This window comes from Schistocerca cancellata, chromosome 9, assembly GCF_023864275.1.
Source record: "Schistocerca cancellata isolate TAMUIC-IGC-003103 chromosome 9, iqSchCanc2.1, whole genome shotgun sequence".
NCBI classification, from domain to species: Eukaryota; Metazoa; Arthropoda; class Insecta; order Orthoptera; family Acrididae; genus Schistocerca; species Schistocerca cancellata.
In genome coordinates, this window is record NC_064634.1 from 189,413,970 (window position 1) to 189,441,516 (window position 27,547).

General features: G+C 41.9%; 1 protein-coding gene across 1 annotated transcript in view; it reads left to right on the forward strand.

The window, feature by feature from the left end:
* The window catches only part of LOC126100437 (synaptic vesicle 2-related protein), a 113,584-nt gene that overhangs the window by 3,628 nt on the left and 82,409 nt on the right, over nt 1-27,547 (forward strand). The window contains exons 4-5 of the mRNA XM_049911041.1: nt 7,034-7,218; nt 14,984-15,055. Of these exons, the coding sequence (XP_049766998.1) occupies nt 7,034-7,218; nt 14,984-15,055 (257 nt within the window). The remainder of the gene's footprint in view (nt 1-7,033; nt 7,219-14,983; nt 15,056-27,547) is intronic.

A 27,547-nucleotide genomic window follows, 5' to 3' on the forward strand; every position in this document is an offset into this window, starting at 1 on the left:
CAATCCTCTCCAATACTTTGTATAAAATCTACCTAACTGGCAGAAATTAATGTACACTACAATGTTTATACAGTATTTTGTGGTAATGAATTTCATCAGTTATTAAAAAATCCCAGATGTGTAACAGCAAGTAAAAAGTCGGGAACTCGAATTATATGTTCAAAATGCATGTTTTTGAGAGATCATCCTTTGTGCTAACCCAGAAGAAAGCCAAAAATTGAACATGGGGAATTAAACCGAAATCATCACAGCAGCTAAGTGCTTAAACCATAAGCATGAATGTGGACATCTGCTTAATGACATACTTTATCACCATTGCTGTTATTGTTTAATGCTTTTCTTATGAGCTGCACTTCATGTAGTGACTACCATTAAAGTGTTACTTTAAGCTTTATGAGAGAAACAGACACACGAAAAAAGAGATTTTCACCTGTTGACATTACAAGCTCATTAAAAGTCAGCTTAGTGAATTTCTGTTCACTCTGTAATATGGAAATTTGAAAGAAAGCTCAGGTGCTACAGTTTCACTTCATGCCCTCTATCACTGCTGCCAATCTTTACAATCTGCAGTGTGTGCAGTGCAAAGTATATACATGAGTAGTGTATGTAATTGTTGCAACTGCATCATGTCAGATTTGAACACAAAAGTCTTTAAACTGTGCTATCGCAAAAAACTTGTTCTATTTACATGTAACATCTCTGTCATCAGCACATCATCTGCACAAAAAGTATGTTTTCAGCACTTCACAAGATGCTTTGACCCCAGCCTGCACTCCCGTCACTGAGGGGCCACTCACCTTCTCCACGCATCCAGTAGGCAAGCTCATTTTCTGTGTGTTAGTGTGGTGTGGTGAGGTGACTGCGCTGGATATTGGTTGACTTTACAAGTCACCAGACAAAAAGAGTTCGCTGGTCGGAAATGGGCAACATTTCCTCGATTATTACAGAACATATTCTTCAAGACTCAGTGTTTGAATTCAAAAGGTTGATAATTGATATTGTTGCTGAACCCAATACATTGGAAATACATGCAAAAAGATGAGACTGATTTATAAGTGGCACAAGAAAACGTAGTGACTGGCCCCCTTCATCACATATTGGCTTGGTCTGTAACACTTTGTATTGACTGTCTTGTTTTTCCATTACTGCCGCAACCTAGCCATAGTTGTACCGTAATTGTGCAGTGAAGCTAAATGTTGCAAGTTGTGTTGGCAACACCGATCGCAGATTGTCAACATTTCCTCTCCTACATCTCCTCTCTCCACGCCAGCCTACAATACTCCCTTAACTCCACCACCACCCATGGTGCAAGTTGTGTCTTTTGTGCCACTTATAACTTGTTCATGGGTTTTTCACAGGGTCTCCGAATTTATGGTGTACAATCATGAAAAACGTAAAATTGGAGAATGTAAAATCGAAGTTCCACTATATTTAAATTTTCAGATGCTGAAGTAATTGAATTAGGCTTAACTACAACAGCTGAATGGCTGGCAAAGATAATTATTTCTACATCTTGGATGTAACTCACTTTGGATGTAAAACACTTATGTGAGGTCATCAATATATAACAAGAGCAAACTAAGTAGCCATCCCTGGGGTACCCCTATAGTGATTCTAAAAATGCAGTTTCATTTTGCACACTCCCAGAGTTTCTTAATAAAACAATGTGCATCCTTTTAGGTAAGTGGGATGAAAATCTGTTACCAGCAACGTGTCTGATACCGTGCTACAATATTTGAGCTTATCTGGGAGAGTAATGTGAACTGCACATTCAGTTGCTTTTGAAAAGTCACAGAATTTACCAGTTGGAAATATCTTGTTATTTGTATTCAATGTCATTTCTAATCTGTTCTCAAATTATTATTAATTGTGTGCACCTTACTGTCTTGCACAGCTGAATGTGTCTACTCCCCTTAACAAATGTTTCCTTTTTGCCCTTTTCGTGATACCTTGTTGTGCATTCCATTCCTCCCCTCCCCTCCCCCCCCCCCCTCCCACCCCTCCTCAAGTGTCTCTAATTCAGTTTTTGTGACCTCAATCTCTGCCTTCAACTCATGTTGTGTAATCTGTCTTTTTACATACAGTCTATATACCCATAGGAGAGCCTCACTATGAATTCAATTTTCTGCAACATTGCATTGGCCTTAGTGACACCACAATTCGCAGTCCTCATACATCACTCCAAACTTATCAAATAAGCTGTGACAGTATGTCTACTTGTTACCCGTGGTTGTGTTGTTATAAATAATTACACCAATGTGTTTTTGTGTGTGTGTATTGGTGATCCATTACAGTTGTTTTTAGTTCTGGTTATGCATAAACAAATTAGGCATACTGGTCATGACTTTGAACACTGAATATTCTTTTATAAACTAAACTAAAATCAACCCTGCCTTAATTTCTACGTATAAACACTAAGTAATATGATCTCTGATCTCAGAAAACCTAATAACAGGGATGGAGGTTTCAATTTTAATAATGCTTGGGGTCCAGCACTCAGTTTATTAAGACCTCACAGATCATCACATCTATCAGCATTGGAAACCACAGAGGGAATTTACTTTACACGGAGTATTAGTGTGAGCTCTGTAAAACAAAAGAGCATCAGAGGGTGCAGTGGATGTTATGAATCAAACTCGGTGTGAAGTGCCACCAAATTGAGACTTAGGACAGACTATTGATGTTGGGGAGGGAGGCAGATTCAACTCTCCCCATGGGTTTAGCCCATATGGGCAGCCCTACACGCCTGCCTAGGTTATGGCAGTGTCACACATTTATACATTCTCAAGAAAGCTGTTAATATATTTCATGTGGCAGTAACATTTCTTGTTAGAAAAGAGTTCTTACCTCAGTTCACAAAATGCTTAGAAGGCAGCTGAGTTGGTCATTGAAACATTGTGTAGGAAATGGAAACAGCAGCTCGGCTGAATACCTGGAAGATCTCAATTAAACATGAAGTACTTGGATACCTAGACTTCTGTATCAAATATAAAATGCAAACTAATAAGTCAAAATGAAGCTTATCCTGTGTTTATAATAAACGAATTTAAACCCGAACTTGTTATTTCCTTTGTTTAATGACTAATATTGGGAATGTTTTAATGACCTCCTTTGTTTCACACATTGGATGACTGTTAATTGTAATAATCGTTCATGGAAGTAAAATATTGTTGGTTGGGGTTTAGTGGTAGTTTCAAAGAAATAATACTAATCTTGTTTCTTGAGATCTCCTTAAATCCGTTTCTTGAATTTCTTCTGTCTGGAAACCCTATAGGTTGACGTGTTTCTTCAAATAACATTGACGACAAACTGATTCGTATGTAATTTTCATTTTTAATAATTCTAGATGCCTTGCTGCCATAAATTCACAATATTCACTCAGTGAAATACATTCCATTAGTATGCACTGCAGAAAACTTTACATTTCTCCTTCTTTCCTTCCCACCACACACACAACATACAATCCACTGGCACACAGTAACATCGTTCCACATTACATCAGAAAAGATATAGTCATATTAAGATCGAAACATAGATCATTAAATCGAAAATAATTTACAAAAAAATGAAATTCACATAACAGTACAATACAACAATTACCATAATACATATCCTATAAACAAAAATATATATCTTTTTGTAGCACAGTAATTTTATGAAATTTGTTTTATAATCACAGGGGTTAATTGTGTTTGCCTGACATTATACAGTCGGAGTTTAAAACATTTTAAATAAGATTGAAGTAAGGATTAGAATGTAAATTTGTGAATATATATGGTCCAAATTGCTTATTGCATGTTTCAATGTGAAACTTTTGTTTGTGAACTGGAACAGCCAGTAGTAAATTTTATTGACTATGTGATACTGATGAAATTACCTGTTCAAACCCAATTAACAACTTAACTTATAGGACAAAGTGAAATGACACCATGTTCTTGTTCATGAATTATACATCATACTTCTTTCACTGTTAGCTTACTAGTGATAGAGAAGAATGGTTGTTGTTGTTGTTGTTGTTGTTGTTGTTGTTGTTGTTGTGGTCTTCAGTCCTGAGACCTACTCTATCCTGTGCAAGCTTCATCATCTCCCAGTACCTACTGCAACCTACATCCTTCTGAATCTGCTTGGTGTATTCATCTCTTGGTCTCCCTCTACGATTTTTACCCTCCATGCTACCCTCCAATACTAAATTGGTGATTCCTTGATGCCTCAGAACATGTCCTACCAACCGATCCCTTTTTGTAGTCAAGTTGTGCCACAAACTTTTCTTCTCCCCAATCCTATTCAATACCTCCTCAAAAGTTCTGTGATCTACCCATCTAATCTTCAGCATTCTTCTGTAGCACCACATTTCTAAAGCTTCTATTCTCTTCTTGTGCAAACTATTTATCGTCCATGTTTCACTTCCATACATGGCTACACTCCATACAAATACTTTCAGAAATGACTTCCTGACACTCAAATCTATACTCAATGTTAACAAATTTCTCTTCTTCAGAAACGCTTTCCTTGCCATTGTCAGTCTACATTTTATATCCTCTCCACTTCGACCATCGTCAGTTATTTTGCTCCCCAAATAGCAAAACTCCTTTACTACTTTAAGTGTCTCATTTCCTAATCTAATTCCCTCAGCATCACCCGACTTAATTCGACTACATTCCATTATCCTCGTTTTGCTTTTGTTGATGTTCATATTATATCCTCCTTTTAAGACACTGTCCATTCCGTTCAACTGCTCTTCCAAGTCGTTTGCTGTCTCTGACAGAATTACAATGTCATCAGCGAACCTCAAAGTTTTTATTTCTTCTCCGTGGATTTTAATTCCTACTCCGAATTTTTCTTTTGTTTCCGTTACTGCTTGCTCAATATACAGATTGAATAACATCGGGGAGAGGCTACAACCCTGTCTCACTCCTTTCCCAACCACTGCTTCCCTTTCATGCCCCTCTTTATAACTGCCATCTGGTTTCTGTACAAATTGTAAATAGCCTTTCGTTCCCTGTATTTTACCCGTGCCACCTTCAGAATTTGAAAGAGAGTATTCCAGTCAACACTGTCAAAAGCTTTCTCTAAGTCTACAAATGCTAGAAATGTAGGTTTGCCTTTCCTTAATCTTTCTTCTAAGATAAGTCGTAGGGTCAGTATTGCCTCACGTGTTCCAATATTTTTAGGGAATCCAAACTGATCTTCCCTGAGGTTGGCTTCTACTAGTTTTTCTATTCGTCTGTAAAGAATTCGCATTAGTATTTTGCAGCAGTGACTTATTAAACTGATAGTTCGGTAATTTTCACATCTGTCAACACCTGCTTTCTTTGGGATTGGAATTATTATATTCTTCTTGAAGTCTGAGGGTATTTCACCTGTCTCATACATCTTGCTCACCAGATGGTAGAGTTTTGTCAGGACTGGCTCTCCCAAGGCCGTCAGTAGTTCCAATGGAATTTTGTCTACTCCTGGGGCCTTGTTTCGACTCAGGTCTTTCAGTGCTCTGTTAAACTCTTCACGCAGAATCATATCTCCCATTTCATCTTCATCTACATCCTCTTCCATTTCCATAACATTGCCCTCAAGTACATCGCCCTTGTATAGACCCTCTATATACTCCTTTCACCTTTCTGCTTTCCCTTCTTTGCTTAGAACTGGGTTTCCATCTGAGCTCTTGATATTCATACAAATGGTTCTCTTTTCTCCAAAGGTCTCTTTAATTTTCCTGTAGGCAGTATCTATCTTACCCCCAGTGAGATCAGCCTCTACATCTTTACATTTGTCCTCTAACCATGTCTACTTAGCCATTTTGCACTTCCTGTCGATCTCATTTTTGAGACGTTTGTATTCCTTTTTGCCTGCTTCATTTACTGCATTTTTATATTTTCTCTTTTCATCAATTAAATTCAATATATCTTCTGTTACCCAAGGATTTCTACTAGCCCTCGTCTTTTTACCTACTTGATCCTCTGCTGCCTTCACTACTTCATCCCTCAAAGCTACCCATTCTTCTTGTACTGTATTTCTTTCCCCCATTCCTGTTACTTGTTCCCTAATGCTCTCCCTGAAACTCTGTACAACCTCTGGTTTAGTCAGTTTATCCAGGTCCCATCTCCATAAATTCCCACCTTTTTGCAGTTTCTTCAGTTTTAATCTACTGTTCATAACTAATAGATTGTGGTCAGAGTCCACATCTGCCCCTGGAAATGTCTTACAATTTAAAACCTGGTTCCTAAATCTCTGTCTTACCGTTATATAATCTATCTGAAACCTGTCAGTGTCTCCAGGCTTCTTCCATGTATACAACCTTCTTTTATGATTCTTGACCCAAGTGTTAGCTATGATGAAGTTGTGCTCTGTGCAAAATTCTACCAGGCGGCTTCCTCTTTCATTTCTTACCCCCAGTCCATAGTCACCTACTACGTTTCCTTCTCTCCCTTTTCCTACTACTGAATTCCAGTTACCCATGACTATTAAATTTTTTTCCCCCTTCACTATCTGAATAATGATGTGGAGTGTTAATATTGGGGGGGGGGGGGGGGGGAGGGAGACATTGAACTCTCCCCATGAGTTTAGCTCATATGGGCAACCCCTAATGCCCGTGTAGGTGATGACATTGACATTGTCACTTGTTTATACATTCTCAAGAAAGCTTTTAATATATTTTCATGGGACACTGTTACATTAACATATCTTGTTATGAAAGAGTTCTTAGCTCAATTCACAAAATGCCTAGGTTCATATTCAGCAAGGCCACTGAAGAACATGCTGTTCAGTGATCTAAAACCATTACCACCACAACCACCATGACAATTTGTGTCCTTATAAAGAACATTTCTCCTTTCAAAAAGTAACTGAGTGGAATTAGATATATGTCGAACAATATTTTACATGATTATTTACTTTTAATGTTTGTGTGTTAGTAATTTTTATGTATGGCGACAGAAACAATAATCTTTTTGTAATACATGAGCTTTTTCTGAACCTACTGATCATTTTGGGTTCACAACTATCTTTCCAGTATTAATGTGTTACAATTTCTGTCCAGATACTTTCACCGTGACACAGGCTGTGAATGCACTGGGCTTTGGGAAATTCCAAGTTCGTCTGTCTTTGCTGACAGGCCTGTGTTGGATGGCAGACAGCATGGAGATGACTATTCTCAGTGTGCTTTCGCCAGCACTGCACTGTGAGTGGCACATCTCGCGCTACCAACAGGCTCTCACTACAACAGTTAGTATTGTTAATTATTAGCCTGTTTATTTTTTAAGATTTGTGGTTGCCAGTAATGTAGTTGTAACACTAATTGAGAGAGTTGTTGTTGATTCTTTTCTAACAGTTGTAGCGGAAAGGCACGAGTACACATACATTTTCTTTGCCACACAGCACATTCTCAAGAGCCACATTCCACATAATGTACATAGAGTAGAGATACTTTTTATCCATGCTAGCACTATTTTGCAGCACTTCCTTTTCTTCATTGGTTACTCCAGTCATGTGAAACAACAGAGAAAAAAATTGTTGCTGAAAATAATTGTTTGAATTAATTTTGAGACTGGGAACTTACACTGAGATGACCAGTCACGGGATAGCGATATGCAGTTATACAGATGGTAGTTGGAGCTAGATGCTTGGGACATTCTGTTTTGGAAATAGATAGAGAATTCAGTATTCCAAGATTCACAGTGTCAGGAGTGTGCCAAGAACATCAAAATTCAGGCATTAGCTCTGCCATGGAAAATTCAGTGGCTGATGGCCCTCACTTAATGACAGAGAACAGCATAGTTCACATAGGGTTGTCCCCCCTGCGGGTCCGGGGATTAGAATAGGCCCGAGGTATTCCTGCCTGTCGTAAGAGGCGACTAAAAGGAGTCCATCCCCCTCACGGGGGTAGTTAGCGCCTGCGTCCGGAGACGGACGGTTCCACGACCTATAATCGTGGTCTTTTTGGTTTTTCACTTCTCGTTTCTTCCTTCCTTTTGTTGGTTCCTTTCTTTGCTCTTCTCCACCTCACTGTCTTCCTTACTCTTTCCCTTGACTTCTCCTTGCCTTCTCATTGCCTTTTTCTCCTTGCCTTCTCATTGCCTTTTTCTCCTTGCCTTCTCATTGCCTTTTTCTCCTTGCCTTCTCATTGCCCTTTTCTCCTTGCCTTCTCATTGCCCTTTTCTCCTTGCCTTCTCATTGCCTTTTTCTCCTTGCCTTCTCATTGCCTTTTTCTCCTTGCCTTCTCATTGCCTTCTTCTCCTTGCCTTCTCTGGTCTCCGCCTCGGCGTTTGAGACAGTCTGTCCTCTTTCTCCCTCTCTCTCTTCTTTTTCCTCTTTTTCCTTCCTCCCTGTGCGTGCCTGAAGGCCGACCCACGCGTTCGCACGCGTAGCCGGTGACGGGGTAACGCGTAAGTCCCCGCCCTGGGTAGACATGTAAGGCACGCGCGTACCCCCTGGTAAAGGCCAGGCCCGGGGAGGGGTGATTGCCTGAGCTGATACCTTCTGACCATGCCGATTGGTCCCTCCGTCTGTTTCTCGGGAGGTGTGACCTGAGGTGTAAACATTCACCTAAGGCGGGAGTGCCCTCTGAGAGGGTCCCCACAAGGAAGGAGCGCACCATCGGAGACGCTGGCAATCATGGGGGATTCCTCCGCAGTGGATTCTACTCCATCTCTCTCGACTTCGACCCAAAAACGGAAACGTGACCAGCCAACAGTGACAAAAGTACTACCGCCTGCCCCACAGTTCCTCGTAGTTTCTCGATCTGAGGACGGAAAGGATTTTTCCTCTGTCAACCCTTTCGTTATTCAGAAGGGCGTAGATGCCATAGCCAGATCTGTCAAATCTTGTACCAGGTTGCATAACGGCACCTTATTACTAGAAACTGAGAGTGCCTTTCAGGCACAAAAACTGCTTCGGGCCACCCTCCTGTACACGTTCCCTGTCCGGGTGGAGGCCCACCGAACTTTGAATTCGTCTCGTGGTGTAGTCTATACTAGCTCCCTCGACGGATTGACTGACGAGGAGCTTCAATCTTTCATCGCTGAGCAGGGCGTGACGGCTGTCCATAGGGTCATGAAAAAGGTCAACAATGACCTTGTACCGACCCGGACACTTTTCTTGACCTTCGATAGTGTTAAGCTGCCATCGCGAATCAAGGCGGGCTATGAGGTTATTTCTGTTCGCCCCTATGTCCCGACACCTACGCGCTGCTACCAGTGTCAGCGTTTCAATCACACTCGACAGTCTTGTTCCAATGCGGCTAAATGTGTCACTTGTGGCAGGGATGCCCATGAGGGTGACTGTCCACCTCCGTCTCCTCGTTGTTTGAACTGTCAGGGTGACCATGCCGCATCCTCCCGCGACTGTCCTGTCTATAAGGAAGAACGCTGTATCCAAGAAATTCGGGTCAAAGAGAAAGTGTCCACCTCGGCTGCTCGCAAGCTATTGGCTAGTAGGAAGCCCACGCTGCTCCCAGCGGGGAAATACAGTACTGTCCTCGCCTCTCCTCGGACTACCCGGGAGGTAGCAACCCAGACATGCGATCTGACCTTCAGCACCACGGTCGTCCGTTCGGCCAGTGCTAAGATCGCGCGGTCGACGTCTCCTCTTCCTCCCATCACCCCACAGACACCAGCCCCTTCATCAGCTTCTGCTAAGACGAAGACCCCGAAGTCAGATGCACGGGCCTTCAAGAAGGAACCATCCCGTGCAGACTTCCTCCGTACCTCGACCTCCCAGCCTTCGACCGGTACTTCCACCAAACGTCCTTCCAAAAAGGCGCATAGGAAGCACAGTTCTCCTTCTCCGCCACGACGCATTTCTTCTCCTGCGCCACCCAGTGGTTGCCGCCCCAGGCCGTCATCCGTTTCGCCTGGCCGCACCGCTGGTAGCCGTACATCTGGCCGTTCACCGGCGGAGGAAGCTCCCCCTCCCGGCCATCCTCCCGAGATGACCGATGACCCTATAGACCCAATGGACGATGACTGTCCGCCTACTGATAGCGGCGGCAGTGCTCGCTCGAAGCCAGGCCCTAAGCGGCCTTCGAGGTGACCCCTTCTTTCATCTTCCTTTTCTTACGATGGCACTTATTCACTGGAATATTCGCAGCATTCGCTCCAACCGAGAGGACTTGAAGTTGCTGCTCCGCTTGCACCGTCCGCTCGTCGTAGCCCTCCAGGAAACGAAGCTACGCCCATGCGATCAAATTGCCTTGGCACACTACACCTCTGTGCGTTTTGACCTACCCCCTGTGGTAGGTATCCCAGCTCATGGAGGGGTTATGTTGCTGGTCCGGGATGATATTTACTACGATCCCATCACGTTGCACACCGGCCTGCAGGCAGTTGCCATCCACATTACTCTCCCCACCTTTACGTTTTCCTTTTGTACCGTTTACACTCCATCGTCATCTGCCGTTACCAGGGCAGACATGATGCAACTTATTGCTCATCTACCTGCACCATTTTTGTTAACTGGAGACTTCAATGCCCACCATCCCCTTTGGGGCTCTCCAGCATCCTGCTCGAGGGGCTCCTTGTTAGCAGACCTTTTCAACCAGCTCAATCTTGTCTGCCTCAATACTGGCGCCCCTACTTTTCTTTCGGACACATCTCAAACCTATTCCCATTTAGACCTCTCTATATGTACTCCCCAACTTGCACACCGGTTTGAGTGGTATGCACTTTCTGATACATATTCGAGGGACCACTTCCCGTGTGTTATCCATCTCCTGCAGCATACCCCCTCTCCGTGCTTCTCTAATTGGACCATCTCCAAGGCAGACTGGGGGCTCTTCTCTTCCAGGGCGACCTTTCAGGATCAAACCTTCACAAGCTGCGATTGTCAGGTCGCACACCTCACGGAAGTCATTCTCGCTGCTGCTGAATGTTCCATCCCTCACCCTCCTTCTTCTCCACGTCGCGTACCGGTCCCCTGGTGGACCGCAGCATGTAGAGACGCTTTACGTGCTCGTCGACGTGCTTTACGCACATTTAAACGCCACCCTACAGTGGCGAATTGTATCAATTATAAACGATTACGTGCTCAGTGTCTGTCGTATTATCAAAGACAGCAAGAAAGCCAGCTGGGCTGCTTTCACAAGCACCTTCAACAGTTTTACTCCTTCTTCTGTTGTCTGGGGTAGCCTGCGCCGGCTATCTGGCACTAAGGTCCACTCACCAGTTTCTGGCTTGAAGGTCGCGAATGACGTCCTTGTGGCCCCTGAGGCTGTCTCCAATGCCTTCGGCCGCTTTTTCGCAGAGGTTTCGAGCTCCGCTCATTACCACCCTGCCTTCCTCCCCCGCAAACAGGCAGAGGTGGCTAGGCCACCTAACTTCCGCTCCTCGAATTGTGAAAGTTATAATGCCCCATTCACCATGCGGGAACTCGAAAACGCACTTGGCCGATCATGGTCCTCCGCTCCAGGGCCTGATTCTATTCATATTCAGATACTGAAGAACCTTTCTCCTGCGGGTAAAGGTTTTCTTCTTCGTACATACAATCGCATCTGGATTGAGGGACATGTTCCCGCATGCTGGCGCGAGTCTATTGTTGTCCCGATTCCTAAGCCGGGGAAGGACAAGCACTTGCCTTCCAGTTATCGACTTATCTCACTTACCAGCTGTGTCTGTAAAGTGATGGAGCGAATGGTTAACTCTCGATTGGTTTGGCTGCTCGAGTCTCGACGCCTACTTACCAATGTACAATGTGGATTTCGTAGGCGCCGCTCTGCTGTTGACCATCTGGTTACCTTGTCGACCTTCATTATGAATAACTTCTTGCGGAAGCGCCCGACCGCGGCTGTGTTCTTTGATTTGGAGAAGGCTTACGACACCTGTTGGAGGGCGGGCATTCTCCGCACCATGCATACATGGGGCCTTCGCGGTCACCTCCCTCTTTTTATTCGTTCCTTTTTAATGGATCGACAGTTCAGGGTATGTGTGGGTTCTGTCCTGTCCCGACATCTTCCGCCAGGAGAATGGGGTGCCACAGGGCTCAGTTTTGAGCGTCGCTCTCTTCGCCATCGCGATTAATCCAATAATGGATTGCCTCCCAGCTGATGTATCAGGCTCCCTTTTCGTGGACGATTTTACCATCTATTGCAGCGCGCAGTGTACACGTGTCCTGGAGCGCTGTCTTCAGCGTTCTCTTGACAGTCTTTACTCCTGGAGTGTCGCCAATGGCTTCCGTTTTTCTGCCGAGAAGACGGTCTGTATTAACTTCTGGCGCTACAAAGAGTTTCTCCCACCGTCCTTACGACTCGGTCCCGTTGCTCTCCCATTCGTGGAGACAACCAAATTTTTAGGCCTTACCTTTGACAGGAAACTTAGCTGGTCTCCACATGTGTCATATTTGGCCGCCCGTTGTACCCGTTCTTTAAATGTCCTCCGTGTTCTCAGTGGTATGTCGTGGGGAGCGGATCGAACCGTCCTACTTCGTCTATATCGGTCGATCGTCCGCTCCAAGCTGGATTATGGGAGCTTCGTATACTCCTCTGCACGGCCATCCATCTTACGCCGCCTCAACTCCATACAACATCGAGGTTTACGACTTGCGATCGGAGCATTTTATACCAGTCCCGTAGAGAGTCTTCATGCTGACGCTGGCGAATTGCCACTCACCTACCGGCGCGATATACTGCTTTGTCGGTATGCCTGTCGGCTACTGTCAATGCCCGACCATCCGTCTTATCGTTCCTTTTTTGACGACTCTCTTGACCGTCAATACGGGTTGTATGTCTCTGCCCTGCTACCCCCTGGAATTTGCTTTCGTCGCCTCCTTCAACACCTTAATTTTTCACTCCCTGCAACCTTTCGAGTGGGCGAGAGCCGCACGCCACTTTGGCTCCAGGCTCAGGTCCGCGTTCACCTTGACCTCAGCTCGCTCCCAAAAGAGGTCACTCCCGGTTCGGTCTACCACTCCCGTTTTTTGGAACTTCGTTCGAAGTTCATCAACATGACTTTCATTTATACAGATGGCTCTAAGACCGATGACGGGGTCGGGTGTTCCTTTATTGTCGGGGCACAAAGTTTCAAATACCGGCTCCATGGCCATTGTTCGGTCTTCACAGCTGAGCTCTTTGACCTCTACCAGGCTGTTCTTTACATCTGCCGCCACCGACATTCTGCTTATGTCATCTGCTCAGATTCCCTGAGCGCCATCCAGAGCCTCAGTGATCCGTACCCGGTTCACCCTTTCGTACACCGGATCCAACGCTCTCTTCAGCAGCTGGTGGACGTCGGTTCTCCGGTTAGCTTTATGTGGGTTCCTGGCCATGTCGGTATCCCTGGGAACGAAGCTGCAGATGCCGCGGCCAAGGCTGCGGTCCTCCAGCCTCGGACAGCTTCTTGTTGTGTCCCTTCGTCCGATTTTAGCAGGGTCATTTGTCGGCGCATCTTATCGCTATGGCATGCCGATTGGGCTGCACTTACCGACAACAAGCTTCGGGCCTTAAAACCTCTTCCCGTGGCTTGGACGTCCTCCTCACGTCCTTCTCGGCGGGAGGAGGTCGTTTTAGCCCGGTTAAGAATTGGACACTGCCAGTTCAGCCATCGCCATCTGCTGACGGCTGCGCCGGCGCCGTTCTGCCCATGTGGGCACTTGCTGACGGTTACACATTTTAATGTCCTGTCCAGATCTTAACACACTGCGCCTCGATCTTAACCTGCCAAATACTTTTGATGCCATTTTAGCGGATGACCCACGAGCAGCTGCTCGTGTTCTTCGTTTTATCAATTTGACAAACCTCGCTAAGGACATTTGATGATGTTGTTTTTTAATCCTATGCCTGTCAGTCTGTCTTTTATTGTGTTTTCCCTTTTAGTTGTTGTTGTCCACTTGTGCCTCGCGGTGCATTCTTAACGTCGTCAGGGCGCTATTGACCATTGAAGTTGTGCGCCCTAAAACCACCAAAAAAAAAAAAAAACATAGGGTTGTCAGTGCTAACAGATACGCTACATTGCATGAAATAACCATGGAAATAAATTTGGGACATACGACAAATGTATCCATTAGAACAATGTGGTGAAATCTTGCTTTAGTGCTTCTCCTGGGCCCCTGACCATATTAGTTGGACTGTAGACGGTTCCTGTGGTCCAACTGAGCTGATCATTGACTGGAAATACGGTAGTTATGGTTGGCTACTTGGAGACCATTTGCAGCCGTTTATGGACTTCGTTTCTAAAAGATGATGGAATTTTTATGGATGACAGGTTCCCATGTCACTTGACCACAATTGTTCACAATTGATTTGAGGAACATTCTGGACAATTCACACTAATGATTTGGCCATCCAGATCGGCTGATGTGAATTCTATTGAACATTTGTGGGACTTAAATGAAAGGTAAATTTGTGCACAAGATTCTGCACCGGCACCGCTTGTGCAGTTATGGGCAGCTATAGAGGCAGCATGGCTCAGTATTTCGGCAGGGGACTTCCAACAGCTAGCTGTGTTTTGCACTACACTGAGTGAGAGGAGGTTCGACTCAATATTAGGAGGTATCCCATGACTTTTGTCACCTCAGTGTACTTAGGAACTAGTGGGGGTGGGGTTCTCCTATTGGCTCCAAATTAAAAAGCAAACTGATTTGTTCTGGAGTGTTTGAAATATCTCTCTCTCTCTCTCTCTCTCTCTCTCTCTCTCTCTCTCTCTCTCTCTCTCTCACACACACACACACACACACACACACACACACACACACACACACACACACAGAGAGAGAGAGAGAGAGAGAGAGAGAGAGAGAGAGAGAGAGAGAAGGGTGGGGGGAGTGTGTTATTGTCTCTTCTTATGTTTTCTAGCTAATACCAGTTTGGATAAAAATATTTTCAATTTCTGCAATTAAGAACTGTAAATCTGAATATCCCATTTCACATTCAGTGTCGACAACTTGAAAGGACATGCTTCCCTCTTCTCAGTGTGTTATCGAATTACTATTAATGATATTGCAGAAAGATTGTATTAAAAGACATGTACAAATATACTGTCATAATATGTGTGGAAATTTGCAGGTGGTTTTCTTGGGGATGATGTTAAGTTCGACTTTTTGGGGCAATTTGAGTGATAGATATGGACGCAAAACAGTAAGTACTTACGTTTTTATGAGGTTTCATACCCTCAAAATTTGTTATTTAAAATGTTTCTTTGCATAGCTATTTTCTGTAGCAGCTGTTGTATATCAATTCAGGGTCCTTCAAAAAACACATTGGTCTTGATGTATTGAATTATGAATTTTACTTTTAAAATAGATAAACATATGCATTGCAGGTATGGAAAATGATGTCTGGTGAGTGACCATTGTTACTGCTCTGGTGTGCAAGAACTCAGTCTGTGAAATTTACTGTAACTGCCTGATAAGACCCCACCTACATTTCGCCACTTGCAAGTTGAGTTTCCTCCGTTAACTTGCAGATGTTTTGGGATTTATTGGCATAGAATAATGGTTTAACATGAGCCCAAGAAAAAATTGGAAAGGGGTTAGGTCATATGACTTTGATGACCATCATTGGCACCTACTGCACGAGATGAGCCAAAGTGGTAACCACTTGTGGAACAACACAGTTGTTGTGTGGTATGTATGACAGGTGGCAAGAGCCTTTTGAAACAACTACTCTCGAAGGTCCGGTTCACTTAGGAGGCCGTATAGAACCTCCTATGATTTCACTTTATCGGTTTCTATTAACTGCCACAGCTCGCCCTGCTGATGATGCTGAGCCACCCAAAAGTCACACCCAAATGGCACTTGCTGTGGGTCCATTTCCCATTCTTGAGCCATGCAAGGATTACTGGCCTCTGGGTCCAGCAGTTATGTTTATTCACAAATCCATTAATGTGGAAGTGATCCTCATCACTAATGATGATGATACTTGCAGAACTGTCATTTTCCCTTCGTCTTCTCTGAAACCAGTCAACAAAATGTTGTCTTTTCTCATGGTCAGCTTCTTTCAGCTGCTGCATTAACTGAATTCTGTAAGGGTGGTAACTGAGATCGTACTGGAGATTTTAGCATACTGAGGAATACCCTAAGCCCAGTTCTTTGGAATGGTGGAGAATCAACTTCACTGGACTAACTACGAAGGACTGCTGCAATATCTTACACACATCAGCTCGAATGAGGGTGCTGAGAACTCTTTAATGTTCACTGTTAGCCCGTTTAATTGAAGTTCACAATATGTCTGCAAACTGTGCTTCATTGCATCCTAAAATCACACTAAGGCATCTCAAGAGTTGCTGCACAACTTTCTCCATTCTGATAATTTTTTTCACTAGTAGCACATACTGTAAGATGGTAAACTGCTTCCAGGGTCACCACACATAGAAGACATGTAAAAAAAAATCCATGCTGAAGCAACAGTTGGAATGTTAATGGAAATTGAAATGATGCACAAAAATGTGGTCAACTGACAAGGAAGGAAAAAAAAAATTACACAATTCAAAACGAGCATGCTTTTTGAAGGGCCCTTTATTTTCTGTGTTAACTGGTTAACTGCAGTGTAAGAGTTTTTCAGCAAACATGTTTCACTTTTAATTAAAAAGTATCTTCAGTGGCCATTCCTAAAATATGGGATACAAAGTGTTCATATGTTTATAGATTGAAAACAGTTTTTCTGTTTAAGTTTGGCATACAATTTACTTATGGTATTTATCTTCCTTTTTATACAAATCTTGAAGTCCACTGCTTTTCTCCTTGTTGCTAGTGGAGGTTGAAGTTGAAAACAACCTTTCTCGACTTTATGAATTTGCTTTTCTCACATTTATGTCTATTTGGTACTGCCAACCTTGTCGATGGTGTTTCTTTACTCTTTTTTTTTTCTTTCTTTGTGTGTGTGTGTGTGTGTGTGTGTGTGTGTGTGTGTGTGTGTGTGTGTCAGAGAGGATGTGTTAGATGTTCAGCAGAGATGTAGATTTGAGATAGGAGTGGGGGTGGGGATCGGCAAAATAGTTTGGGAGGAGTGGAAAGTGATTACAGAGAAAGTATAAGGGAGGAAGTGAGAAGGTAGTAAAGGGAATTGGGAACTGGAAGGGAGGGGGGTGGGGGAGGAGGATTGTGGTGAGTGGGAGACCTCAGTAGTGTTGGGGTGATACGTTTATATTTGATATTATACTATGTGGCCTATTAATTCAAAAAGCTGTTTCTCTTATTAGGCTTTATGAATGTGCTAGTTTTCTTGTAGAATCAGAAGGTGCCTTTCAGTTTTACTCTTATGATTTTCAAATCTGTGTCCCAGGAGTTGGTGTAGGTGCTCGGCAAAAATTGAGTTATTTGTTGTGTGGTTTGTTGCATTCTTCCATGCTTTTTATGCTCTTTTTATTGGGTGTCAAATGTTCTCTTGGTTTTTTATATGGACAAAGTGCAATACAGTTAAAAGACACAAGAGTTCATCACAAAAAATAAAATTACAGTACTAAATTCTGATCCAACCGATGTGTACCAGACAAAGTAGAGACACGCTGAAAGATACTGAATGTACGCTAGAAGACAAAGGAAAAAAAAAGGAAAATGTTACAAGCAAATCCCAGTGCACATTCCCACTGATATCGAGCAAAGTTGCACAGAAAAGACATCTATATCAAACTGATTGTGAACAATGGGAATACCTCCACATACTCCCTTGCAAGAAAAATGTTGCAAATGTCACAAACTACGAGGGCTATTCAGAAAGTAGGGAATGTTTCTGTCTGATGCCGCTAGGCGTGCGCTGATTGCGTATATTTTGGTATGTGTGTACTCGGCAGCTCTGTCAGCATCCATCCGTGACAGCGGGAATGTCTCTACGTGTCTGGTTCTTTCAATATTCGAATTTGAAATGTGCCCCGCAATCGAAAATCCCACCAGTTGTGAGGTGTGGTCTATGATACGGTTTTTGTTGGCAAAAAACTTAAAACCTATTGAAATTAATCGTAAACTGTGCGAAGGCTATGGAAACAATGTAATGAATGAATGTTCCGTCTGGAAATGGTGTATTCAGTTTAAAAATGGCTGAACCAACGTTCATGATGAAGAGAACAGTGGACGCTCGAGCATTGTGACTGATGATCTTGTCGCTAAAGTTGAAATGATTTGTGAAAACTGTCGCTTCACAATAACGGAGCTTTCGCTTTCTTTTCCATAAGTTTCACGGACTTTGTTGTTTGAAATTGTCACTTAAAGGCTAGGCTACAACAAATTTTGTGCAGATGGGTGCCCAAAATGCTTATAGATCACTATAGAGAACAGTGAATGGGGGCAATGTTGACATTTCTGGAGGCTTACCACAAACGTGGTTCATTACTGGATCGAATCATAACTGGTGACAAGACTTGGGCGAAACACGTCAATTGCGAGACAAAATTACAGTCCATAGAGTGGGGGCACACAAGGTCCCTCCAAAAACCAAGAAAATATTTGCAAATCTTGTCAGCAAGGAAGTTGATGGTGACAGTGCTTTGGGACAGGCAAGGTGTGCTTCTTATTGATTTTCTCGAACATGGAGCAACCATAAATTGTGCCCAGTACTGTCAAACTTTGGACAGCCTTAGAAGAGCAGTTCAAAACAAACGCCGAGGAAAGCGGACGTCCAAAATTTTGTTTTTGCACAACAATGCCTGACCTCACATGGCAAAACCCACTAAAGAACTCCTTAATAATTCAAACTGGAAATTTTCTCTCATCCACCCTACAGCCCCGATCTTGCACCAGGCGACTTCCATTTGTTTCCCAAGATGAAGAACTGGTTTGCAATGCAGCACTTTGATGACAACACAGAACTCCAGGTGGACGTGACTCACTGGCTCAAGTCTCAGGCGGCAGAATTTTACAACAAAGGTCTTTCAAAGCTTGTCCACCACTATGATAAGTGTCTCAATGTGTTTGGTGACTATGTGGAAAAGTAATATATGTCAGTCGCTCTTTTAGATGTTTGTAATGAAATATAGTTCTTGTACTTAGTTTTTTTTTAATGCCAAAATGTTCCCTACTTTCTGAGTAGCCATTATACAAATTACAAGAGGATAGAAATATAAGAAACTACACAATTTATTCAGTAATTATGACAAACTGATTTTAGACACAGCCATCATCCTCTCATTTGATGTGGAGAACTTGTATTCTAACTAGACAATAACAGAAAAGATAAACATCATAGAAGAAAAATCTTAACACAGTACACTTCCACATGAATTCATTTAAGAAACATTCAACTTGTTAGAGCTGATAAGAGAACAGAACTATTTCATTTCAACAATATTTTCTGTTTACACAGTGAAGGATTACTGGTGGGATCCCCAATTTCTGGAGCCACAGCGTACACATTATGGACGCTGTAGAACATGTCCTTTTTAATAGGTACATCATCCTGTATTGGATTCAATAGATGGACATTTTGTGCCTGATTGATAAACCAAGCACAACAGACATCAATTCTGTTAGTAGTGAGATAAGGTTTGCAGTGGAGAAAGAAAAAAAAATGTAGTTAAATTTCTTGGACATTATCATAGAGACTGAGGACAGTCAACACATATTTGACATGTATTGGAAACCCACAACAGATATAATAATACATTAGATACCAAGTCATCCCAACCACACAAGAAAGCAGCACTCACATTCCTACTGCACAGATTAAATCCGTGCCAATAGACACAGATAACTTTCAAACAGAAATGAATAACATAGTACAAATAGCTCTCAACAATGCATAAAAGTAAAACCCAGCAACAAAACTGAAACTAAAATCAAGAAACAGAAAGCAGTATCATCTGGTTAACACCAGCACAAGGACAATGTGCCACACAAATAAATGTACAAAGCACAAGAATAGGAACAACATAGAGTGAGAAAGAAAAACAAAAGAAGAGATGGCACACAGTGACATACAACCACAAATACACATACGGAATATTTAAATATTGTCAGAAAGCTATGCATAAAATAGCTCACCTAATCAAAGTGAAATTCAAAAATACTTCCCAAAAGCAACAGAAAAAAACAGACCTTTATCAGAATCAGAAATCTACCAACAAGAATGTAGCATGTGACAGAAAATATATAGGATAAACCATGACAACATTTGACACCAGATACAAAGAGCATATAGGAACTTGGAAGTACAAGACAATCATTCACCTTTTTCCAAAAACTTACACCAGCATAAACATAATATTGGTGCCAGACACACATGAAAATCACAAGGATAATCAACAAACACACCTTCTCATCCTACAAGAAAACTACAACATTACTAAGACCATAACAGAAAAGAAGCATCTCATAATCACACCAACTTGGCAGACCAAACACTTTTTAAATTAATGAACCACATAATATAATATAGACATGTGACCTCCAACCCTATCTAGGTCATAGTTCTCGTTCTCAGGTATCACCACCTCTGTTTCTTTCCCTATATCCATCCCCTCCTCCCCCTCCCCCTCCACCTCACCCCTGACCCCCACACCAGACATCTATGCTGCTGAAAATCTAACAAATCTCCTCTCATTTGCAACACACACACACACACACACACACACACACACAGAGAAAAAAATTGCTTTCGCAATGTTTGCAGTACTCACATCTTAGACAAAAAAGTGGTGGTGCTGAGTGTGGAATGGGTGGAAACCAACATAATTATTCTGTGACAAGTTTTGTGAAGTTTTACAAAAGTGAAGTGCAAAAGAAGTGGACTTCAGAACATGAATAATAGAGCAGAAACATCTTAAGTAAATTGTACACCAAATTTAAACAAAAAAATCTGTTGGTAGTCTACAAAATAGGAAAATGCAGGAACATATTATGCGTACTATATTTTCAGAATGACCACTGAAGATGGTTTGTAAATAAAAATGAAAGTATCTGGTGAAATATATTCTTAAATTTCTGTAAGCTTAAGATTAAAAAGAACTGAGTTTTATGAACAGTCTGTAATATTTTTTAAGTCAAATCTTCACGCCAAGAGTTGCAGTGTAATCCAGTACTGATGATGTTTGAAGATTTGCAGAGAGAACTAATGTTTTGGTATCAGTTAAGTTACTGATTTATTTGACTGAACTATTGTTTGTTATGAAATCTAAGAACTTGATCCTCCAGTACACTGAAACTAAATGCATGCACACAAAACTTTTTCACACTTTAAAGGACATATGGTTGGATTCCATTAGGAAACATGTGCTCATTGACTATGAAATTATTATAATCAGGGATGAACACAGGGAACAGTTGTGTAGCAGTATGTAATTTTATTGCAGATCTAGCTAGATTTCAGCTACAGTATAGCCGTCATTTCACCTAGAGAAACACAACAGTTTAGAATTATGAATCCATGTATGTTTACACTTAGGTCACAACTTAAGATACATAAAAAAAGAAATGCCTGTTAGGTCTATTGTTAATGGCAGAGGTGATCTAGAAGCAGTTTGAAATTTATTTCATTTGACTAGCAAAATTTATACACCAGTAGAAAACACTGTCAAAATTATTGGGAGAACTTAAACTGAACGGAATGGTTGTCTGGAAGTGAGGTTAGTGACTTTACTGATCTACTGTCAGTAATGTTGAATTAGAATTATTTTAAGTTTGATGGTGAAATGTACCATCAAAATGATGGACTGAGTATGGGAAGTTCCATCTCAGTCAGCTAGCAGGTGTTTTCATAAATTCCCTTGAAAACAAGTTTTTTTTCCCCGAAAATCCTAAATTGGCAGAGAAAATGGTCCATTATTTCATGTAGATTGCTGACATATTAGTATCAATGAAAGGCAATGACAATATTTTTTGCATTTGTTAGCAAGTTTAATAGTTTACATGAAAAACTCAAATTTACTTATGAGCTTGAAGCTAGTAACGCCATTAACTTCTTGGCTGTGAATTTTAGGATGAAAATGGGAAATGTGTTCCAGATTGTCAGGAAAAAAACTTGCACTGACGGTATTATAGATTACCGTTCAGACCACCCTAGTCAGCACAAAAAGCCTTTTTTTAATTTTGCAATTAGTCATTTTCTAAAGTTCCATTGTCACCAGCTGAGGTTGAAGCAGAGCTAAATACCATCAAGTATATTGCAAAAATGAATAACTATCTGTGGTATTATATTAGTAATATTTTAAGAAATAGTACCAAAACTGAACAGGAATGTGTGCTGTTTGGGAGCAAATATACACTGATCAGCCAGAACATCATGAACATTGACCTACTATAGATATAAACCCGTCCAGGCGATAGCAGCATCACTTGGCAAGGAATGACTGCTAGTCACACAAGCACACAGCATGTGGTATCAGTGAGTGTGCTGTCCACTTGTAGAATGGGGAAGGAGTGTGATCTATCAGAGTTTGACTGAAGGCTGATTGTAATGGCCTGGAGACTCAGCATGAGCATTTCAGAAACTGCACAACTTGTCAGGTGTTTGAGGAGTACTGTCGTGAGTGTCGTCAACATGTGATGAGACCAAAGCAAAACCATGTCCAGGCATCATGGGGTTGGGGGCAACCGCTCATTACAGATGTCAGACATCATAGGCTGGGCAAACTGATAAAACAAGACAAGCATTAAACTGTGGTGGAACTAACATCAGACTTTAATGCTGGGCAGAGGACAAGTGTGTCTGAACACGCAGTGCACCAAACCCTTCTAACGGTGGGTCTCCACAGCCAACGAAACACACGTGTGCCAATGTTAATAACATGACATCAGCAACTACGACTGAAATGGGCATGTGTCCCTCAGCACTGGGCATTGGCATAGTGGCAGAGCTTTCAATGGTCTGATGAGTCCTTATAACTTCTTCACCGTGATTATGACTTGGGGGTGGGGGGGCATGAATCCATCATCTTCCAGGGGAACAGCTCTGACACCACTGCTGCAGGACAGAGACAGGCTGGCAGTGGCTCCATTACGCTCTGGGGAACATTCACATGGGTAATCATTGGCATTGGTCTAGTGGAGCTTGTGCAAGGCACCACGACAGCCAAGGAGTATCATAACAGTTTGCAGACCATGTACACAGTATCATGTTTCCCAATGACAGTGGCATTTTTCATCAATATAATGCACCGTGTCACGAGGCCAGGAGTATGACAGAGTGGCTCAAGGAGCACAGTGACAAGTTCCAGTTGATGTGCTGGCTCCCCAACTTGCCAAATCTGAACCCGATCGAACACAACTGGGATGTGATTGAATGTGGTGTCAGAGTTCATTGCCCCATCCCTGGAATTTGTGGGAATTAGGTGACGTGTGTGCGTGTGCGTGTGCGTGCGCGTGCAGATGTGGCGCTAACTCCATCCAGCAATGTACAAAGGCCCCATTGCTTCCATACCACAGTGCGCTGCCGCAGTTATCCTTGTCAAAGGTGAACATACCAGCTATTAGGTAGGTGCTCATAATGTTCTGGCTGATCAGTGTATTTGTTTATCATGTTATGGCAAAACCAATACTAGAGCAGCACCTGTTTTTTTAAAAAAAGCTTAGTTTCTTTTTCAATTACGAATAGCCTTGGTCGTATCTTGATTAATAATGGGCACCCAAAGTAGTATTTACCTTGAAGCAGGTGTTTACACAATAGATCATCCTGATTGCAGTTCTTCTTATGTGGCACAGACAGCAAGGTGTCTCAAAATTGTGTTCGGTGGACAAGTTATTGTGGAAAGGAAAGGCTTGGATGAAAACCCTACTTCGCTGTCGATTTAATTGAAAATGGGGATAGCATACCAGCCATGACCTCACAACTGAAGATGCTTCATTGAGGGAGAAGGGTGGATGTATGGACTTGGTGGAGAAGATGGAAGTTTTTTGTCATCTTAATTCCTTTTGTGCTAATCTCTTAAATGAGCAGGTAGTGGTGAGAAGCTACCAGTTTAGGGGGCTATTTAAAAACCACCTTGTTGTTGACAGATGAAGCATGACCTGGCAGGAATGTGGATCCACCTATTATTTTCCTCTATATATGAATAATGCTTGAGAGGTCCTCAGGCAAGAAAAAATTTGATGACAGGTATTATTATGTTTTACTCTAACTCTTCGCAATAACTTCAGCTACAGTGTAAATAACATTAAATTAGGCCATTACTTATTTAATAAAATTGCTGGTGAACTCTAGCATATGTCTCATAATCTCAGTAGCTGTGATGATTTTATTACAGATTTTATTAACATTTATTTTTCTAATATATACAAAAATATATAACTATTATGAAAAGGAAAGTTTCTACTCACGCAAACATGGAGATGCTGAGTCGCAGGTAGGCACAACAAAAAGACTCTCTCAATTAAAGCCTTCAGCCTTCGTCAACAACACGCGCACACACACGCACACACACATGCACATGCACGCGGACACACACACACACACACACACACACACACACACACACACACAATTTCAGTCTCGGGCAACTGAAACCATAATGGTTAGTGGCCAAAAGCTTTAACTGTGAGAGTCTTTTTGTTGTGCCTATTTGCTACTCAGCATCTGCGCTATATGCTGAGTAGCAACTTTCCTTCTTGCGATATTGTTACATTCAATCCTGGATTTTCCATTATTTGTACAAAAAGATATATGTAATGAGATCTGTTTTCTTTTAATCGTAGCCTAATTTAGCAAATAAAAAGATGAGCTCAATTCACATTATTTCTTATTAGCTTAGGTAAGCCTGAATTATTTTTTATTACATTTATTATCAAAACACCTTCATTTATTCCTAGTAGATATTGATTAATACAACATTGTTGGATTTTTAGCAATTAGCCTTGTAGCTTGCATGTAACAGGCCGTCCTTCTGGAAGAATGTCAGGTTACAAAATGTCTAGGATACAAAAGAAGAAAAATGAAAGGGCAAATCAGATTTTATGCACATTGTTGTAGCTTATTTACTAAACATTCTGCAACTTGGATACCTGTTTTTCCTTCGCTTTTTGTCCACTTGCAAATCAACAGTGTAGTGTTCTTGACCATCATACATTCTATTGACTTAGAAGGTCTCCCCTAGCAAGTGGTAGAATAACTATTGCTACTCTATGATGAAACTTGAGGTGCCTGTACAGAAGCCATGCCTTTTGAACAGCTACAATGATTAGCTGAGCATTTATGGAAAAAAAATCATTTTCACCTGTTATTTTTTGCCTCTTACAGATGTGCGATAAAGGGATATGTTTTGAACAACATGATCAGTACCTCCCACAAGTCTGTTGTAAGCTTGAAAAACTTTCATTTGAGGCACTGACACCCTTCGTTTCTAAAATCCAACTTGTCTGTGAGGCCAAACTTGATCATAGTTTATGGCAATGATAAAAATATTGTTCCACTGGCCAATTGAAATACCTGAAACAGTGTAAGAAAACAGGTTACACATTTGTATACATTTGTGAAGTAACAAATTTTTTGAATACCATTATATTTACCTGACTTTCTACCTGAACAGGATTTGTGGTACCCTGGCCACGGGAGTGTGCATTTGGTGGGTGGCTGTGTGTGTGAATGTGTACTTTTGCTAGAAAAAGAGCTAATGCTGGAAAAGTAGTGTGAGTCCTGTTTTCCATTCTGTGTTTCTGTGCTCCACACATCGATCTGCTATGGGTGAGTGGTTGCGTTTCCCTTATTTTTTGCAAAGCAAAGTTTATAATTACATATGAATATAATAGTGGGAAACATTCCACGTGGGAAAAATATATTTAAAAAGAAAGATGATGAGACTTACCAAACAAAAGCGCTGGCAGGTCGATAGACACACAAACAAACACAAACATACACACAAAATCTAGCTTTCGCAACCAACGGTTGCCTCGTCAGGAAAGAGGGAAGGAGAAGGAAAGACAAAAGGATATGGGTTTTAGGGGAGAGGGTAAGGAGTCATTCCAATCCCGGGAGCGGAAAGACTTACCTTAGGGGGAAAAAAGGACAGGTATACACTCGCACACACACACATATCAATCCATACATACAAGACACAAGCAGACAATGTCTGCTTGTGTCTTGTATGTATGGATTGATATGTGTGTGTGTGCGAGTGTATACCTGTCCTTTTTTCCCCCTAAGGTAAGTCTTTCCGCTCCCGGGATTGGAATGACTCCTTACCCTCTCCCCTAAAACCCATATCCTTTTGTCTTTCCTTCTCCTTCCCTCTTTCCTGACGAGGCAACCGTTGGTTGCGAAAGCTAGATTTTGTGTGTATGTTTGTGTTTGTTTGTGTGTCTATCGACCTGCCAGCGCTTTTGTTTGGTAAGTCTCATCATCTTTCTTTTTAAATTTATAATTACATATTATGACTTTTAGATTAATATTTTATATTTTATTTCTATGTTTATATTTTATGTGGAACTGACATAAATTGCAGTTTTTAAGTAAAAGGTAACTAGTATACGGGGGCCATTTACTATCTATGATGCATACTGTGGCTGAATGTGTAGGCTTGTATACAGCAGCCTTGGTGTGAATTGAGCTATAGATGGCTTAAGGTCATTTTAACATCATGTGCGTTTACGAGTAAAAATTTCCTAGGTCCATATGACTTGCTACCAAATTGAATATTTGTCTTCCTGTACAATCTTCAAACTTACACCTTTTAAACGATTCTTGATATAATCCTTCAATTGTCTGAGTCCTACGTTTTCTTATTCCTTTTAGCACTGATGATGGCTGTTCTGTAGCTGGCTTAGATCTGCCATAAATTTACAGATTGATGCACGACTGTATGCTGTGTTCATCCCTGATATTAAAGGATGTTACTTTATTCCTCTCTGCAGATCTTAAAATACCTCATCAGGTTGTTGGCTCTTGCTTCACGCGGTTTGGCTGAGGGAATTGGACAAGTTGTAATGTGAGAACTTTTTGTATCCCACAGTGTCACATCCAATAAGGTGAGGAGTAGCACAACACCAGCAACACAAGAAATTGACAACATAAACCTAAACGTCAAGGACAATGAAGAATGAGAATTTGTCAGTCAAGACAAGAAAGCTCACATCAGGTCATTACAAGTACAGAAAGAGACAGAGCCTCCACAAAACGAGAGTAGCACAAAAGCTAATGGAAAAGCAACATATAGCACAGCAGTTAATGGAAGAGCTATGAGACTACAGGATTGCTTCATCGTTCCCAAGCGTGGTGCGAAGCTGATTGCATCCAGTATTATGCTTGTTATAGTTTCAAGGACGTAATTTCCAGTCGTGACTTGAAACACTGGAGAAAGGCAATTGCAGAGGAATTGGAAGCTCATGAGAATAACAAATGGTGGAAGATTATTCCTAATACCAACAGCTTGTAATACATTGGTTCAAAGTGGGTCTTCAAGGTCTTGTCTTCATGTCACCACTTAATACAAAGCTTGGCTTTGTCAAGAGGCAGCAAACAGTAGTATGGAGTTAAGTACAATGAGACTTTTCTGCCAATTATGTGGTGTGCCTCATTAAAGGTTTTCCAACTGTCACATATGAAATCTAAAGATACTGCTGTTTGATATTTGCACTCCAGTTTTACATGGTAATGTTGAAGGGGAAATCAATATGGAAATACCTGAGGGGCTAGTGATTGATACAAAGAACCGTGGAATCTGCAAGCATGAAAAGACTCTGAATAGGCTGAAGTAGGCTCCTCATTGCTGTAACA